Raw genomic sequence first — 18,025 nt, 5'->3', positions numbered from 1 at the left:
AAGAAGCAAATTACCTCTGAATATGGAGGCTCCATTCTTGTTGGCAGACCTATCCTGGGTTAATGGCCCTCACAACAGACATATTAATAAGACATTCAGACTCAGATGAGAAGGAGACATCTGATATTTTCATGGTAATATAGCATAGCTAAAAAATGTTTGAGTACCAGTGTCCCATATGGGGGTGCTTTTTGATCAACTAGAAACATCTAAGGATACTGCCTGTACCCACTTACTGGGGAGTAAGCCCTATTGGACTCAATGGAAGTTACGTCTGAGTAGACATGCATACAGTTGCTATGTAAATCAATTAAAAAATGCTTTCAAACTCATCTTGAGGGCCATGAGGGCTAGCAACCTACTTCTCCTAAAATGAAAACCGAGATTCCCGGAAAACTAAGTTTTGTGAGTTTTGCTCCTTACTGTACTTGTCTAGAACATGCACTATCCTGGCTGTAAGCAAAAATGTAATCCAGTAAACGGGAACAATTATAGCAAGCTGAAGCATCTTGCCTCCATTACAGTGCAACCCTATACAAGCCTACTCAAAAGTAAGCCCCAATGATTTCATTGGGACTGACTCTCAGGTTAGTGTGCATAGATTTGCAGCCTTAGTCAGAAAGAGATGAGCTTGAATTTTTACCAAGACGACAGAATGAAGTCTTGTTGCTTATTATGAAAGTTGGACTAGATGCCCCTTGAGACACTTCCAGATTGCCTATGATTCTGGGTGAACTCTGAACTCAAGTCCTGAAGACAAGTTCTATTAAGGCATTGTTTCTGTTCCTAACATTTTTATCACCGAGAACAAAATTTCTATTGGGCTAAAAATACACTGAGTACAAAACTTCTAGCTAGTTCATGGAAATCCTTTCCCCTTTATTCTTTCATGAATCATTTATTTTTGGACTATTTCTGTAAAGTGTCCCTCACTTGTCAGAGGAGAAATGGAGCAATTTGCTGTTTATGTAAACTGCAGAGCTGTTGCAAGGTTGCACGAGTCACTGAAAAGAGGTGTTCTCTCTCTTCCTGCCCCTATGATATGGATGAGGCCCAGAGGACGCCAACCTTTTCTGCAGTGGCTCCCTGCTTGTGGAATCCCCTGGCCAGAGACTCACCTGGCTCCTTCGTTACGTATCTTTAGGTGCCAGGCAAAAACATTCCTCTTCTTCCAGGCCTTTGGATAATTAAACAATCTATGGCCTTTTAAACTGCGGGCGGGGGCGGGAGGAAGGTGTTGTCTTTGTCTGTTACGATGGTATGTATTCTTGTGCTTTTATATTGTAAACTGCACTGTGATCCTCAGATGAAGGGTGGTATAATAATAATAATAATAATAATGATGGCAGACAGAGAGGTAGAGGGGAATAAAGTGCTTTTGAAAGGTTTTGGAGAAATCAGCTTACATAGGCTTCTTCCATATCATTTCCCTTGCAACCAGGTTCCTTTCTCGTGTCCAAAAATTAATCTCATTGCCAGCAGAAAGTGTTTACAGTCATACCTTGGTTCTTGAACGCCTTGTGATTCAAACATTTTGGCTCCCAAAGGCTGCAAACCCCGAAGTGAGTGTTCCAGTTTGCGAACGTTTTTTGGAAGTCAAACTTCTTGACGCAGCTTCTGATTGAGTGCAGGAAGCTCCTGCAGCCAATCGGAAGCCACGCCTCGGTTTTTTAACGTTTTCGGAAGTCAAACGGGCTTCTGGAACGGATTCCGTTTGAGAACTTCACAATGTATGAATCAAGGTTCCTTTTGCCTTGAGTATATCTCTTGTGAAACAACAACAGGCATCACCTTGGAGAAGACTTGGTGCTTCTCTGCACCTTTTCCAACAGGGAGTGGGCAGTGTGGTGCAATAGAGCAAGTGATAGACTAAGGCAGGTGGGGAACACTGGCCCTGGGGGCTGAATGTGGCCCTCAAAGTCCCTCCATTAAGCCATTGACAATCACCTGAGGTTACACCCACTACCAGTCTTGTTTCACCCCCTCCTTGAGTATTTTTGCCTGGCTAGAATGTGTTTTTGATCTCCAATGTATGCCTCCTGCTTGCCTAGATGGAGGAAACAGAGGAATGTTTGAGTGTGTGTAGAAACTAGTCTACTGTACATAGCTAACAATTACATGCATTGCTCTAAACTTGTGGCTTTCAACCAGTGTGCCATGGCACCCTGGGGTGCCTTGAATGATGGTCAGGGGTGCTGTGAGCAACACTGGCCTTTCTCCCTTTTTCCTTCCCTCTGATGCCCTCTCACGTCTCTGCCTCCCAAAGGTTTACATGGCTGTTTGTTGCAGCAGCTCTGGCTACAAGCTCCCCATGTGAATGGTGCCTCTGGAGCTGGCCAGGGGGTGCTTCCCAGGCCCCTGTAGGGCAGTGTGAGGAGGCACCTCTCTTTGGGGCGAGGGGGGCAGCTCAGAGACCAGGGGGAGCAGCAGTGGCTGCCCACAGGACACCCAAGGAGAGGGGAGAGGAGAGGATGCAGAGGGAACACTCCACAAGGGAGGGTGTTTGAAAAGGGGTGAGGGGCTGCCGGCTCTGCAGGCAAGGGGTGACATAACTGGGCTTCTGAGCCCCATGGTGGTGCTGCAGAAAGAATGTAGTTGGTCACTGTTATGTACTGAAGTTGTCACCCTGGGCCAGCAGGGGAATACTGTAGATAGTTTTCACTCAGGTCCACATATGCAAATAAGGAATTGGAAGTGACGTTCAGTGATTGGATAGTTACAGAAAGTTGTTACTGTTGCGTTGTAGTGGAGCTCTATATAAGCAGGCTGGCTGAACCTTTCAGTTCAGTTCAGTTCTGGCCTGTGAATAAACAAGAGCTGTCTAAAGAATCGCTGTGTCATCTGATATGTTCACCCACAACTTAACAGTCACAGGAGCCATGGACTCAAAAGGTTGAAAACCTCTGCTCTAAACACTTTTGCCTCTGGCCCCACCCACCATTGCAATGTGGCCATTAAAAGGTTACCTAGAAGAGAAGGAGGCCCTCAAACGTACCTTGAATTTGGTAAGGAGAGTTGCCCCCTCCCAATTAGAAATGGCAAAATAATATACTGTATAATAATTTCCAACAAGTTGGTTAGAGGTTGTTGAGAGCCTATGGTACTTTCTGACAAGAGATAGCGAGAAGGTGCTAGCGATTTCCTGCAAAGTGGTAATTTGTAATAGTTCTTTACTGGCAAAAATGTAATTGTGCCCTATGCTGTTGTGGAGAGAAAATGCAATAATGATGGGAATTGTTTCTTTTCAAATAATTTGACTGATTCTCTGTACAACTAAAGAGATAAATAACATAATTACTTGTAAATTACATGCATTAGAAAAGTTAACCTAGCTTGTGGCTCATTTAAAAAAAAGTATTAAAGACATATTTCAGGGAAGTTTGGTGCAATCATCATCACTATTATCTAGTTTTATAGCACTTACTTGGCAGTTGTGTGTCCTTGTGAACCTAGTTTGGTCTGAAGTTCATGCAAAGATGTCACAATCTGCAAGCTTTAGTTCTTAGCATCACATCAAAGAGATGGGTCTCAAACAGATCACTTTCAGCAGGGAAATAGGCATTAATTAAAGCTAAGCTTAGTGGTAACTCTTTTGCTGCCTTGCAAGGAATTATGATGTGACTACTCAGATGGAATGGATTTCAGATGTGGAACTGAAAATCCATCCTTTTTGTCTGTTCTGGACACTTAATATCTCCATATTTTAAGAATATATTTTGAGGTGGTCCAGTAAGCTAGGAGCACCATAGAGAGAATGGGAGCAGCAGAAATGGAAGTTCTGAGATATCTGTGAAGAACAGAGAACAGCTGTGAAGTGTGTATGTGGGGGGTAGAATGGAGAATATGAGTACAGAAAGACTTTGGTATGGAGCAGGCATCCCCAAACTCACCCTCCAACTGTTTTGGGACTACAATTCCCACCATCCCTGACCACTGGTCCCGTTAGCTAGGAATGATGGGAGTTGTTGTCCCAAAGCAGCTGGAGGTCCGGGTTTGGGGATGCCTGGTATGGAGGAATATAAAGTAGAGGAAGGTATCTGAAAGGTGGGGGTGTAGGAAGATCTGTCTGGTAAATAAACAGACAAATTGGAATAGCAGTAGAGGTGGTGCTGATAGGTCAGTGCTACTGAAAGAGAAGAGGGAATGAGAAATAGGGCTGCAGTGCAAAATAAGGAAAGAAAGGGTAACATAGGATTGCTGATATGTGTTCATGCAAATAGAGAAGGCAGAGGGAGAGAAAAGTGTGAGAGTTAACCAGGAGAATTCAGAGGGGTATATAGTCGGGCAGAAAGGGAAGGGTGGGTGGAGTGGGGTAGAGCTGACGATTCACTCCCTCAACACCCTCATTGTTGCCAATTACCTTGGTGGTGCAGGGTAGCAGCCAGGTCAGAGCCATGTGCATTCCTTCCAATGCATCCTCACAGCTGCAACCTTACTACCAACCTGCTCTGCCCTATCCAGGTAAGCTATAGTAATGCAGGTATCAGGAGGGCAGCTCTGTTGCTCTACCCTATTATACAAGCCATTACTAGAGCTAGAGCTGTAGCTAGAGCTATCGAGCTATAGATATATTTGCTTGTGTGTTCAGAAGTACGTAAATCCCATTGAGTTTAGTGGGTCACACTCAGTTAAGTACTTAACTGAAATATAGCTGTATGCTGTGCTGTAATGAAGTTCTTCTGTGTGGCTGTGATCCATCAAAGCAGTAGCATTTCTTTATGCATGTAGCCAAGACCATCCCAAAGGTATGTGGCAGGGATAGCAGTGGTTTGAAAACCTATATAAAATAAACAAAACAAATGCAAAATATCCCAATTCCCATTCAACTTAGGCTCCCAAAAGCACCTCTCACAAAAAAAAATTACACCGCTTCTAAAAATGCTTAGGTTTGGCTTTGGCAAATCTCTTTAAAAAAATCTGTGTGGCAGACACTGAGCACCCCCACCCCATACCAATACTAGTTGAATGCAATGCCCGGGTGCAATTTTAAATAAGTGCACTTCGTTGATTTTAAAGGTTACTTAGGGATCTTGGTGGGAAGCCTTTCTTAACTATACAGCAGTAAGTAAACTTCATGGATAAAAATCAGGTTCCGTGCCTTAAATTCAGTCTGAAAAACAAATCAGTGCTGATGATGGAGTACTAGTCCAATATGTTTCCAGGAACTAATCCCCTATTCAGTAGGTAGTTAATACATTTTTGTACCACACATAGAGTATTTAACTGGAATAATCCATTTTGAAAAAAGGGTCCAATGGAACTTGGATCTGTTATCTTGAAACTGCTGCCAAGAATTGTCTGCGAAAGCCATGTTTTCTTTTAAGCATGCCCACCATATATGGGGAAAGGTCCCTCTTTTCTTCAATGGATATCCCATCTCTTAACATTGATATAGGTGAAGATGGTCCTCATTTGTTTTTTAGTCTCTATTTGCTGTGGTGGTTTGTTTTAATAGTGCACATGCAATGTTCCCAAGCATTTTAAGGTCTACAACATAAGAAAGAAGCTGCCACCATGTGCATCCCAGCTGGGTGCTTATTCCAGTTCAGTGCACACATTTTTAAAGTGCTGCTACTTGCTGGTATCATCCGGTTTCTTTTGCTTCCCCTTGCTTGCTCTAAACCTATCCTGCTTGTGGTCTATAGCTTGCAATTAGCACCACTTAATAGCTGTTAAATAGGGTAATTGGCTGTTATCCTCACAGAGGTGTTCCTTTAGCAGCTGATATTTCTCAATGAGCCCCAGCTAACAGTCGTTCAGCTCTAAGAGGAAACCCAAAGTGAAATTCAATTATTTCCTTGCTCTGAAAATCATGGTTCCTTCCTGTCCTGTAAGGGTTTTTCATGGGCTGGGGGATAAAATTTCACATTATTTGTTTTAGTAAGCAATGTAGAACAAATCACAGCAGATCACAGATTTCCACAGGGATATTTTGTAGACATTTTCACTTTCCAGAAAGATGATGAAGACTTAAAATGTCGTTCACTAATTGGCTTGTCCTCCTGCAGTGTTACCATATGTGAGTAGAAAGAGTTGAAATGCCAACTAAAAAAATAGCTGAGGAAATTGATGGTCCATAGATGGTCTGAGGGAGGTTATTACTCATTTTCTGCTGACTCTTAAGATGGCATTCACATGCCTTCTTCAAGATTGGTTCAAGAAGCGGGTCTGAGGCTTATTGGGAAAGCTGGGTTTCATTCTCTTGGGATCTCATGATGGTAATGATGGTAAAGAAGCTGGATTTATTTGCCACCATCACTGCTATATGTTAGGTATTGATAGTGTGTTCTTACCTGGGTTCAGTCATATTCAGTACCAGATATGTGCCACTTGTGCTCCACTACTGACTCAAGCATAGGCAAACACAGCCCTCCAGATGTTTTGGGGCTACAACTCCCATCATCCCTGACTACTGGTCCTGTTAGCTAGGGATGCTGGGAGTTGTAGTCCCAAAACATTTGGAGGGCCGAGTTTGCCCACGCCTGGTCTGACCTATTTAATTGTTCAGAGCTCACCTGGGAACCAATCCTAAACTCAGTTCCGAAAAAGTTGTGATTTGCTCAGCGGCAAACACCAAATCATGGCTATGATGTGCCACATGTGTTGGACCCTGAGGTACTGCGTAAATAATCCTGAGCTTGACCAGATGAAGTGGTTCAGTGTAGATACTAAGTCATCCAACACCACTGTGTGTGGCTTCTCCAAGACCACCTTTGAGACTGCCTCTGCCAGCTCAGGTAGGAATGTTGTTGCGCACCCTAACACAAACCCGTACTTGTTTGAATGCCCACACCATACCTCAGATTTTCTGGCTTGGAGTGACATACACATTTTTTTTTTGTAAAAAAAAATCCCTGCTCTTTCGTGCAGATCTGGTGTATCAGAAAACCTACATTCTAAAAATTATCTTTTAGAAAAAAAAGCTATGCACACAGCTGAACAAATACCTGTGTGTATGCTCACAACAGACCTCAGGTTTTTGGAATTTATGATGAGTGGGGAGGTACTAATTAAGGGAAGGGATGCTGTGGTCTAAACCACTGAGCCTCTTGGGCTTGCCAATCAGAAGGTCGGGCGGATTGAATTTGCTCTGTCCCAGCTCCTGCCAACCTAGCAGTTTGAAAGCATGCCAGTGCAAGTAGATAAATAGGTAATGTTGTGGTGGGAAGGTAAATAGCATTTCCGTGCACTGTGGTTTCTGTCACGGTGTTCCGTTGCCTTGAGTACATCCCTTGTGAAACAACAACAAGCATCACCTTGGAGAAGACTTGGTGCTTCTCTGCACCTTTTCCAACAGGGAGTGAACAGCGTGGTATAATAGAGCAAGTGATAGGCAGGTGGGGAACACTGGCCCTGGGGGCTGAATGTGGCCTTCAGAGTCCTCCATTAAACCATTGACAATCACTTGTTTCTGTCAGAGTGTTCCATTGCGCCAGAAGCGGTTTAGTCCTGCTGGCCACATGACCCGGAAATCTGTCTGTGGACAAACGCCGGCTCCCTCAGCCTGAAAGCGAGATGAGCGCTGCAACCCCATAGTCACCTTTGACTGAACTTAACCATCCAGGGATCCTTTACTAATTGAGGAGAGGGAACAACAACATCCAGTGTGAAAATATCCCACTAACATCACCCACTAGCATGGATAAGAAATGTGGAGGTGTATGGACACAGCCCTAGGCTTTGTTTGGTATAAATTTTCTTTGAAAGAACTTGCTTTGTAGGTACTATTAACACTGCTGCATCTGCCACCATTATGATCACATTGTGTCTATTTTCTTTTCGTTGAGAGCATCTTCAGTATGTTATACCTTTCACAGATGATAAATCATGGCAGTTTCACAGTACAGGGGCCAGGCACTGGTAATAACTTATCACCACTGAACTTTCCTTTTCCTTTATTGCATAGTTACAACCTTCTTAGCAAGAAAGATTAATTGTGGTCACAGATAAAAAGCATTTAAATGGTGGGCATCTATCAAATGAAGTAACCCAACATTTAAAGGTATTAGCAGTGATTGCAATAGATTTCAACAGATGGACTCCCCCACCCTTAAGACATCCTATTAAATTGTATTTAACATTCTATTACTCATTACGAATGCTTCAGAAAATGGCAGGATGAAAATAAAAATCAGAGTATCAAAGAACACTATACAAGATAATAAAAACAGTCATTTGGAGAGAGTATTTGACATTGCGGGATGCTAGATCCCTGCCCCTTTAAACCACTGCCGTGGGCTGATATGCTGTAGGCATGATAATAGTAAAAGACGACCCTTTGAGGAAGAAAAGAGAATTTGAAAAGTTATTTCATTAGAGGCCATTTTAAAGGCTTTCTAGCTAGATTACCGTATTTTTCGCACCATAGGGCGCACCGGACCATAGGGCGCACCTAGTTTTGGGAGGCAGAAAACAAGAAAAAATTATTCTGAACCCCAGAAGCCAGAACAGCAAGAGGCATCTGGCTTCTGGGATACCGTGTGGCTGTTCTGGCTTCTGGGGTAACCCAGCCAAGCCTCTTCAGGGCAGCGGGATGAAGGCTCCCCCTGCCCAAAGAGGCTGCGCAGGGCTAAAGCAGAAGCCAGGACAGACGCGTCGCTGAAGGGGCACTGCGCCTTCTCTCTCTCTGTGCAGTGCCCCTCCTTCACAGGAAAGGTGCTGCGCAGAGAGGGAGAAGGTGTAGCACCCTTCAGCGAAGCTGGAGAAGGAACAGAAGGAGACCCTTCTGTTCCTCCTCGGGCTTCGCTGGACAGGCGCGTCGCTGCGATGCGGGAGGAGGAACAGAAGGAGTCCCTTCTGTTCCTCCTCCGGCTTCGCATGACAGGCGCTTCGCTCAAGGGGCGCTGCGCCTTCTCTCTCTCTCTCTGCGCAGGAGAGGCGCTGCACAGAGAGGGAGAAGGTGCAGCGCCCTTCAGCGAAGCTGGGGAAGGAACAGAAGGAGACCCTTCTGTTCCTCCTCCAGCTTCCAGGACAGGCGCGTCGCCGCGAAGCCAAGGAGCCTGCATTCACTCCATAGGATGCACACACATTTCCCCTTCATTTTTGGAGGGGAAAAAGTGCGTCCTATAGAGCGAAAAATACGGTACATAAAATTGTATCATTTTGTACACTGCTCAGTTTTATTTGTGAGAAAGGCAACCCCCTATTTACGTTGAGGTTGCGTTGCAAGGCACTGCGTGTTTAAGTGAAATTGTTTATATTTGAAACACAATTTTAAAAGCCTGCAAACATCCAGTTCTGCCTCACCACACCCCACCCGTTTTGGTGATGATTTTGTGACGTTTTCAGGTCACTTCCCGGTTCAGCATGTGATGCCCATGTGTGCAGTCGTGCACATATTGAACCCACATAAATGGGGTTTTTCCTGTATATAGGTTTGTTTCCGTCTGGCTTTTTTTGGTCTGATGTTTTCAAGTCACTTCTGGGTTTGGTGCCTTGTGCGATCGCGCATCAATCAGACACATGTCAATTGGTTTTTGCCTGTATAATGTTTGAATTAGCTCTTAGAGGCAGGCTTCAGAGGTCTCTGAGAGAAAGAGGAGTCTGAAGATTAGCTTTTAAAAATGCTCTTTAATGCCCTCACCATTTGTCTGATGTGTGGAATATACTACTGGAAGGCCACTTGTGACAGACTGTAGGATTTGCTAGACACAACACTTCCATGTGAGGCTAAGTCAGGTCATACATTGTTTATCCAAACATTAATGGTTGGCCAGCAGCCCAGGTTCCCTCATGCTAAGTGCTTGTGTCTCAGACATAAACTAATGCTGTGCACACTGCAATGTATGGAAATCTATCTTGACATAACTGGGTAAGGGATCAGGCCCTGTCAGGCCTGAGCTCTAGGCAGTGGTCTGAGCTGACCCACGAGCCAAGAATTGCACCAGGAGATCAGAGTCAAGAGACAAAGCCAGCAGCTGAGACCAGTGTGTAAACTGGGACCAAAAGACAAACCAGGAAGGATTAAGGATCCAATCAATAACTTTCCTGTTTGTCTACTCCACTGCTGTTTTGTTTACCATGTTCCCCCATCTCTCCTATCTAGTGAAACTAATAAGGTAGCCTTGCTAATTTTCACCAATGCCTGGTCCCTAGTATCTGGTGGAAACTGATAAAGTCAGGGGAAGTCATTGACCATTTATTCAGCATTTCCCCTACTCTGCTTCTTCAAAAGGGCCTGAATAGTTGCACCAGCGCAAGTATAGATAGTAATACTTGAATTTAACACAACAACAATGAAACTAATGAGGCATCAATAGAATGGATAAGGGTTTTTTCTAATTTCACAGAGTTTAGAGAGGATTGACAGTGAGGGAAATAGCAGATGAGAGTAGCTTGGAAAAGGAGAGGAAACTGGGTAACATGCAACACATGTTAATTATGGCCAAACACACTGCAGCAGCATACATGGATGCCTTCATCTGCTCCAGCTGCAACAAAACATGTCTCTCCTGCGTTGGGCAACTGCCCAGCAATTTGTCTTCACCCCCAAAAGTACACTCCTCCATTGTCTTCTGAGACAGACAGATGCCATCAACATACACACAGAGAATGAATGAATGTGTGCATACAGAGAAAATTTTAAATGTGAAAAAATGCTTACAGCACAGGCAGGTTGGAGTGCATTTGCAAATTCACTTTTACTATCCATTACTACAATTGGCCAGTAGTTGATTTCTGTCTTTCATGGACAACATGGGAAGAGGACATGGAACGCATTCTGCTTCAAATCTGTTCCTTAGGCTCAGATACAGACTTCCCACACTATATTCTGTCTGTGGGCTAAATACTTTTTCTGTCTGTAGGCTAAATACTTAGTACTGAATTTTAAGTCCCTCTGATAGTCTTTTTATTGCTAAAGGCTGTGGTATAAATGCCTCAAGTAAATAAATGAAAAGTTGGCATACCATGTACATTATGCTAGAGTTTTGCAACTACATTATAGATACCAGTTCTGCTTTGGAATTTTGTTAAGGTCTCAAAAAGTATTACTTTTTACTGAGAAAAGGAGTAATAATTAATTTCTGCCTTCTCCAATATCCACCTCATTCTTGTATAGGAAACTGTAAATGTTGAAAACTTCCCAATTATTCATTCTCAAGCACATGCACACACCAATGACTTGTCAGTCTCCCACACAAAGCACAGCAGATAATCTTGGATTTTCCCCCAGGTACTTTTCAAATGGCTAAATAACTTCTTAGTACAAGTAGAGGAAGGCGTAGGCTGGTTCCAGGAATTCTCTTGCTCAGGATCCCAAGAATCACTGTCTTTCATCACCCAAATAGGCCTTGCCAGATGGTGTAGCACAGTGTTTCCCAACCGGTGTTCCGCGGCACACTACTGTGCCGTGAGACATCGGCTGGTGTGCCGTGGGAGGGAGGCGGGCGAGTCGGGCGGCGAGAGGCGGCGGCGGCGAGGATCCGCGTCGAGCCGGGGGCGGCTCCGCGGTGGTGGTGCCGAGCGGCGGGGCAGCGCGCGCAAAAGGGAGGAGCGCGAGACAGCGGAGGAGGAGGAGGCCGGCATGTCCGGGCAGCAGCAGCAACAACAGCAGCAGCAACTCCCGCCGCCGCCCCCTCCTCCGCCCGCTATCGCCGCCACCACCACAACAGCCGCCGCCGCCTCAGCTGCCGCCGTCCCTCAGTCCCTCGCTCTGCTGCCTCCTCCCACCCCGGCAAGGGGGAGGGAAAAAACTTTCACTTTTGTGCGTCCCTCCCGGCGTGACGCTGCGCGCTGACGTCACGGGGCGGGGCTTTAATGGTGGTGTGCCGCGAGATTTTTTTCCGGTAAACAGGTGTGCCGTTGCCCAAAAACGTTTGGGAAACACTGGTGTAGCAGAGTGTGAGATTTGTAGGTGTGGCTCATTTTCTGGCAAGGTGGTTTAAAGAACAACAACAACAACTTAGAGTTATTATATCCGACAACTGAACAATCCTTTCTGTTTTCTTTTCCCTATTCCCAGCTAGTATTGCCAGAATATTCGATCCATAGCCTTTTCTGTATAATGTTTCTGTGTGCTCAAGAATGGCTGACCCTTGGCTTGAATATTCCTCTGCTTTTCTATCACTTCTGGAGGTAAGTCATATTCCTGCTTGGAAGTTCATTGTTTCCCTTGCTGCATCTGTCACTTCCAGAGAAGCTTAGATAGGCCAGTTTTAGCCTTTTGGTTTTAGTAATCCAGGAGGCTTTAAGGCAGATTGGATTCTCCCGATATTTCCCCCTTTTCTCTCCTTTAGAACAATAATTACACAAACAGTCTTGTAAAAGTTAAAAATTTGCCCACTCGGAGTACTTGTTGAAGAGTAACAGATACAGCAGCTTTGTTCAGGCAGGCTTAAAATGGTAGTTCAACTACAAAGACATACTTAAGTCTAGCTTAAAATGGAGTCTGAGCTTGGAGCTCAGGCTTAGCAGATGTTCTATATCAGGGGTAGGCAACCTAAGGCCTGTGGGCCGGATGCAGCCCAATCGCCTTCTCAGTCTGGCCCGCGGACGGTCCGGGAATCAGCGTGTTTTTACATGAGTAGAATGTGTCCTTTTATTTAAAATGCATCTCTGGGTTATTTGTGGGGCTTGGGAATTCGTTCATCCCCCCCCCCCCAAAAAAAAATAGTCCGGCCCACCACATGGTCTGAGGGACGGGGGACCGGCCCATGGCTGAAAAAGGTTGCTGACCCTGTTCTACATTGTTGGCAGAGCAGAAAGAGGAAGAGACCGTGGCCTGGCAGGCAGGATAGCTATGCCCTCTCCCTGTCAGGGCACAGGGGGCGTGTCTCTCAGAGTCCTCTCTAGCAAACTTACAGGAAAACTCTGTCAGCTTCAGCTCCTATCATTTGCCTATCTTGCAAAACATGAATTGTTGGCTTCACTGCCTTTTAGGTATCCCACAGGCCCTAGCATCTCATGACAAATGGCTTGTGTATAGGCTTTTCCTTCACCAGGGGTTTCCTTTTCTTTTTCAGGTATTTCCACTGTCCAGCAGACAGTACAGAGCTAGCATATGACCCTCCTGCAGTAATGAATGCAGACACCTTGATCTACTGCCAAAGAGAGGCCTGGTGTAAACTAGCTTTCTATCTCCTCTCCTTCTTCTACTATCTTTACTGGTAAGCTTGGTCTCACTTCCCTCAAGGAGAGTAGTAAAGACCTTAGAGGAAAGGTGGGCAAATCTTGGTGCTCCAGAGTTGTTTGAGTACAGCTCTCATTGTCCATCCTGGAGGCCCACATCCCTGTCTTAGAGGGTGGATCTGGTGGGCCACTGATTTCCCCACACCTGCTTTAGAGGGTAGAGCGATTGTGGGTGGACAGAGGGTAGAGAAGATCTATAGTTATTGCAGCTAAGAACAACACTTAACAAAGAACAGGCAGGGTAATTACCAGTACTGTTTGCTGAGGCTTTCAGATTCTTCGTGCAAACCTCTGATACTCTATTAAGGTGTAGCGCAACAATAAATGAGTAACTATTTTGTGTAGCAGTCTATACATTTTAACATTTTCTTCCTTCCCTGGTACATCTTGTACCAATTTCTGCTCCTATTTTTGAGTCATCGCAGAGTGACACGCACAGAGTACTGTAAAACCACTGGGCACACCCAAGTGACCATAATGGAAGGAAGCTACCAATTTTCAGGGTGTGTTTGTAAGCGAGTAATTTCTAGTACTTTGAGATATATATCTATATATGTGTGTGTATGTGTGTATGTGTGTGCTGGTCCCAGAGGGAGGTTACCGTGGGGTGAGGTCCAGGACCTGAGTTGAGGGTCGGCAGACAGTCCTCCATGGGCGAAGCGGGGTCCAGGGCAAGGAGCAGGGCAAGGACAGGAACTCTCGAGGAACAGGACAGGGTGCTGGCCGAAACAGCTCTTCAATGACGTTGCTCCCGCAACCTGGGACCGGGCTGACTCGCCTTTATCTTCTCTGAGGCCAGGGGCGGTCCCGGCCCCCAGGAGACCCGCCTCTCCTGGCCTTAAGGCAAGCACTCCTCCTGGGAGAAACCAGTTCCCTCCGCCTCTCTGCCCTCAGCCTCTGCAGCTCAGGAGAGGCTGGAGGGTTAATGGACCCAGGGGAAGACTCACCTTCCCCTGACAGGGCTGGGAGAGGCGCACCTGTAGGCACTGTGTCTTCAATCACCTCTGGAGCCAGAGAGGATTCACCTGGTGCCTGCTCCTGAGGATCCGGTGCAGGTGCTTCAGATCCAAGGCCCTGCCCCAGTTCAGCCGGCCCTGGAGGCGGGGACTCCGGTACAGGCTGGGGTTCCTCCGGTTCAGCCTCTGAATCGGATTCCCAGGCCATCACAATGTGTGTGTGGGGGGGGGGGACTGATGGTATGCTTCAGAATGAGAGATTCCCCCTCCTTCCAGCCGCAGATATAAGAGCTAATGAAAGACCATTAGAACATGTGTTGTATCAAAGCTCCTTCTCTGAGGCAGCAGTGACCTTAATTTGCCCAAATGTACAGCTTCCTAGCCAATTATTCATGAAGGTATTAGTTCATTTTCTTGGGCACATTTAGGATCTAGCCAATGAAGCTTTGAAGTGCCATAAAGGAGGTAGAGCAGTGTTTCTGAGGCTGCATAAAGGTAAAGGGACCCCTGACCATTAGGTCCAGTTGTGACCGACTCTGGGGTTGTGGCGCTCATCTCACTTTATTGGCCAAGGGAGCCGGCGTACAGCTTCCGGGTCATGTGGCCAGCATGACTAAGCCGCTTCTGGCGAACCAGAGCAGCGCACGGAAACGCCGTTTACCTTCCCACTGGAGCGGTACCTATTTATCTACTTGCACTTTTGACGTGCTTTCGAACGGCTAGGTTGGCAGGAGCAGGGACCGAGCAACGGGAGCTCACCCCGTCGTGGGGATTCAAACCACCGACCTTCTAATCGACAAGTCCAAGAGGCTCACTGGTTTAACCCACATCGCCACCCGCGTCCCGAGGCTGCATACACACTCCCATTTAATCTGCATCCACCACTGGTTAGGGAAATGTTGTGCACATGACCTTAGCCACAATCTATATCTATCCTGTATCTGCCCTGCTTGCTTCTTATGAAACACTGCATTTTGATGCATTTTCCCTCACCCAACTAGCTCTGATCCAAATTGAGAAAATGAATAACCTAGTTAGGGTTTAAGATGGTAACGTGTATACAGCCTAAGAAGCTGCTTTTGCCCCTTAATCCATTGCACCGCCACAGCCCTACCTTAGTTGTGTGCCACCAGACCTAACACACTTCTTTTGTGAGCTGTTAATACATCAAGATGTGTGCTCATGCTTCATTACCTGGAGAAAGCTACCATGTATAAAAGCAGCAAAACACTTTTCTGGCAACAATACCTTTTATAGATTATATAATCTGCCATTAACCTCCGCAGACTGTTTATAAGTAAAATCAATTTGGAAAGAGTACAGTGAATAAAGTAAACTGCTGACTGTTTTCTGAAATGGGGACAGAGGAGGGTGTTTGGCAATGCAAGGAGGACTGAATTCAAGGAGCAGGAAGTGGAATGGCAGAACACTGCCCAGATTGCTAATAGGTTGCGAGAAGAACCATGTTACCTGTCGGAGAGGCTGAACCAGAGGTGATGGCAACAGATCCATGTGTTCTAAACATGTATCTCCTCCAAACATATAGAAAATAGAGAGCACAACCAGTTTTTAAACAGCAGGAGGAGTGAATGGTTGCAGAGCACAGGTTCCTTCCCTCCCCTGCCACACAATAAGTTATTTTCCACCTCAACCAGGCTGGTGTCCCTTTTGATGCTAAGACCAGACCTATCTCCTACTGAAAGGTTCCTCTATGGACATATCTGAAGGTACGTGATTTAGCAATCTTGTGAAGCAACTTGGGTCTGGGTTTGGTCAGTTGGGACGCCACCTCAGAACACCATGTATGTTGTCCTGAGCTTCAACTGTGATGTTTTAATATAAAATAGGGTTTTAAAATGTATAAAAACAAAAAACTGCACACAGAGGTCTGCTCATGTCTAATTTGGCTTCTGCTGGAGCATATCAGTGTGTTTCCTTAGAAGTGTTCTACAAAGCAATAGTCTTTAATTAGGTGTGAGTTTGTATTTAAAAGGACTCCACTGTTTAGCTATGACCAGAATTACATTATTTATGGCTCTTTTCCAAAGAAAAAAACCCCTCTCATTAATCTTCATTTTTCTTGCATCGCAAGGAAAAGGGCGGGGGAGGGGGAACATTTAAATAGAAATCCTGCCCGTACTTCAGGGAATTGCTGGCAGAAATTTCAAAGATCAAACACACTATTGCAAAAGGTTTCTTCTTAGTATCAGACAAAGCAGAATTTCAGGCATGTCTTGGAAATCACTGGGGAAACAGTAAAAATAAAAATATCCTGCATGTTTTCCCATTCTCCTTGTAAATCCATCATAATTTGGATATAATATGGAGTTGCCAAAAAGGAGCAGGTTTCACATACAGAGCAAGGAAGGAAATGGGTCTTCAGGGTCAGCATAAGGGGAAAGGGTTAGGAAGCTAAATGAGGTGCTGCAATATTCAAAGGGATCTTTTCATACTGTACCTTTTCTCTTTATATACAGCATGATCTACTCTTTAGTGACTTCCTAATTCAAAGAAGGTGTTAAAGACTGGAAACTACAAAGGGTAGAGATTAAAGACAAGCTGGTCTGCAGTCACGCTTGCTATATGAAGCACCACAAAGAAATGAAAGCTTTGAACCCAACCACCATACTGGATGTAAAAAGGGGGGAATCATTAGAAGAAGTTGAAAAATTTGAAAGTAATAGATGGCTGAACAAACTGCTTCTCCTGCTTACCATTCTGTGTTTTACATCCTTTGGGATTTCCAATTCTCCAGCATGAACAAAACAAATACGACTATTGAATATGGCTTCATATGCATGTGACGGGAGCAAAAGATTCTGTCATAATACTTTATCATAGAACTGCAACTCCAAAAAGGAGGAAGATTTGTTCCTTACCCCTTTTTCCACAGAGGGGCTTGTAAAGCAAGATGGCTGCCTACAAAAACTGACCAAGAAGATTGCTTTGAAGTTTTGATGTGTGATTCTCTGCTCCCAGAGTATCATCAGTTGCTGGACACAAGCTGGGAAATACCTGGCTAAATTGCTCTTTGCAATTCACATGACTGAGGAAGAAAAGATGTATCTTGTCAATTAGAACACATTGGCAGAAACATGTTCAAATTATGCACCCAGCCATTCTCACTTAAAGGCTTTTCTTGTGGTTGATCCTCCAGTGATTTATAGTAGCATGCCCAAGCAATGCTGAACCAATTCAGACACGGTAAAGTCAATAGTACTAGTCCGTTTTTTATGATGACACAATTATGTCAAGCATCCTACATAGTATAATATTTCCTCTACTGAAAGAAAAATACTAATAACACACAAAGGAATCAGTTACAGATAGGTAGCCGTGTTGGTCTGCCATAGTCAAAATAAAAAAATTCCTTCCAGTAGCACCTTAAAGACCAACTAAGTTAGTTCTTGGTATGAGCTTGGTATGAGCTTTCGTGTGCATGCACACTTCTTCAGATACGAAGAAGTATCTGAAGAAGTGTGCATGGACACAAAAGCTCATACCAAGAACTAACTAAGTTGGTCTTTAAGGTGCTACTGGAAGGAATTTTTTTATTTTGACATAAAGGAATGGTGTGGCAGAATGTTCTGCAATACAGACTGCAAAAGGACATTACTTTAGTCTGCAGTCTTGTCATGTGGTTTTAGGTGTATGGTGCAACAGAACCTGAAGTTAATGGGACTATTCACCCCCCACAAGCATATTGAATAGATGTTGTCGAGCATAGTAATAAATGGTGATTATTATTAATTTTTGTATACAAGATTTCTAATTTCATCTGAGATATCGTGCTAATTAGGTTGGCCATATGGACTGTATGCGTCTGCTGTATGTCTGCTACATACACACATTTCTTATATATATATTATTTATTTAACAAAATTTTAAGACTGCTTGATCGCTAAAACCTCTATGCACACATATTTTTAATGTGTCTCAAA

At 44.7% G+C, this 18,025-nt stretch overlaps 1 protein-coding gene across 2 annotated transcripts in view; it reads left to right on the top strand.

The window, feature by feature from the left end:
* The window catches only part of CNIH3 (cornichon family AMPA receptor auxiliary protein 3), a 66,433-nt gene extending 48,896 nt beyond the window's left edge, over nt 1-17,537 (top strand). The window contains exons 4-7 of one of the 2 annotated variants that reach the window (XM_081186505.1): nt 11,963-12,075; nt 12,963-13,106; nt 15,740-15,811; nt 16,562-17,537. In XM_081186505.1, coding sequence (XP_081042631.1) covers nt 11,963-12,075; nt 12,963-13,106; nt 15,740-15,809 — 327 coding nt within the window. In that variant the 3' untranslated portion in view covers nt 15,810-15,811; nt 16,562-17,537. The remainder of the gene's footprint in view (nt 1-11,962; nt 12,076-12,962; nt 13,107-15,739; nt 15,812-16,561) is intronic. The other variant, XM_081186506.1, reaches the window with a different exon arrangement.
* The last annotated feature ends 488 nt before the right edge of the window (nt 17,538-18,025 follow it).

This window comes from Podarcis bocagei (genome assembly GCF_964188305.1).
Source record: "Podarcis bocagei genome assembly, chromosome: 3".
NCBI classification, from domain to species: domain Eukaryota; kingdom Metazoa; phylum Chordata; class Lepidosauria; order Squamata; family Lacertidae; genus Podarcis; species Podarcis bocagei.
This window is presented reverse-complemented; position numbering and strand designations above follow the sequence as displayed.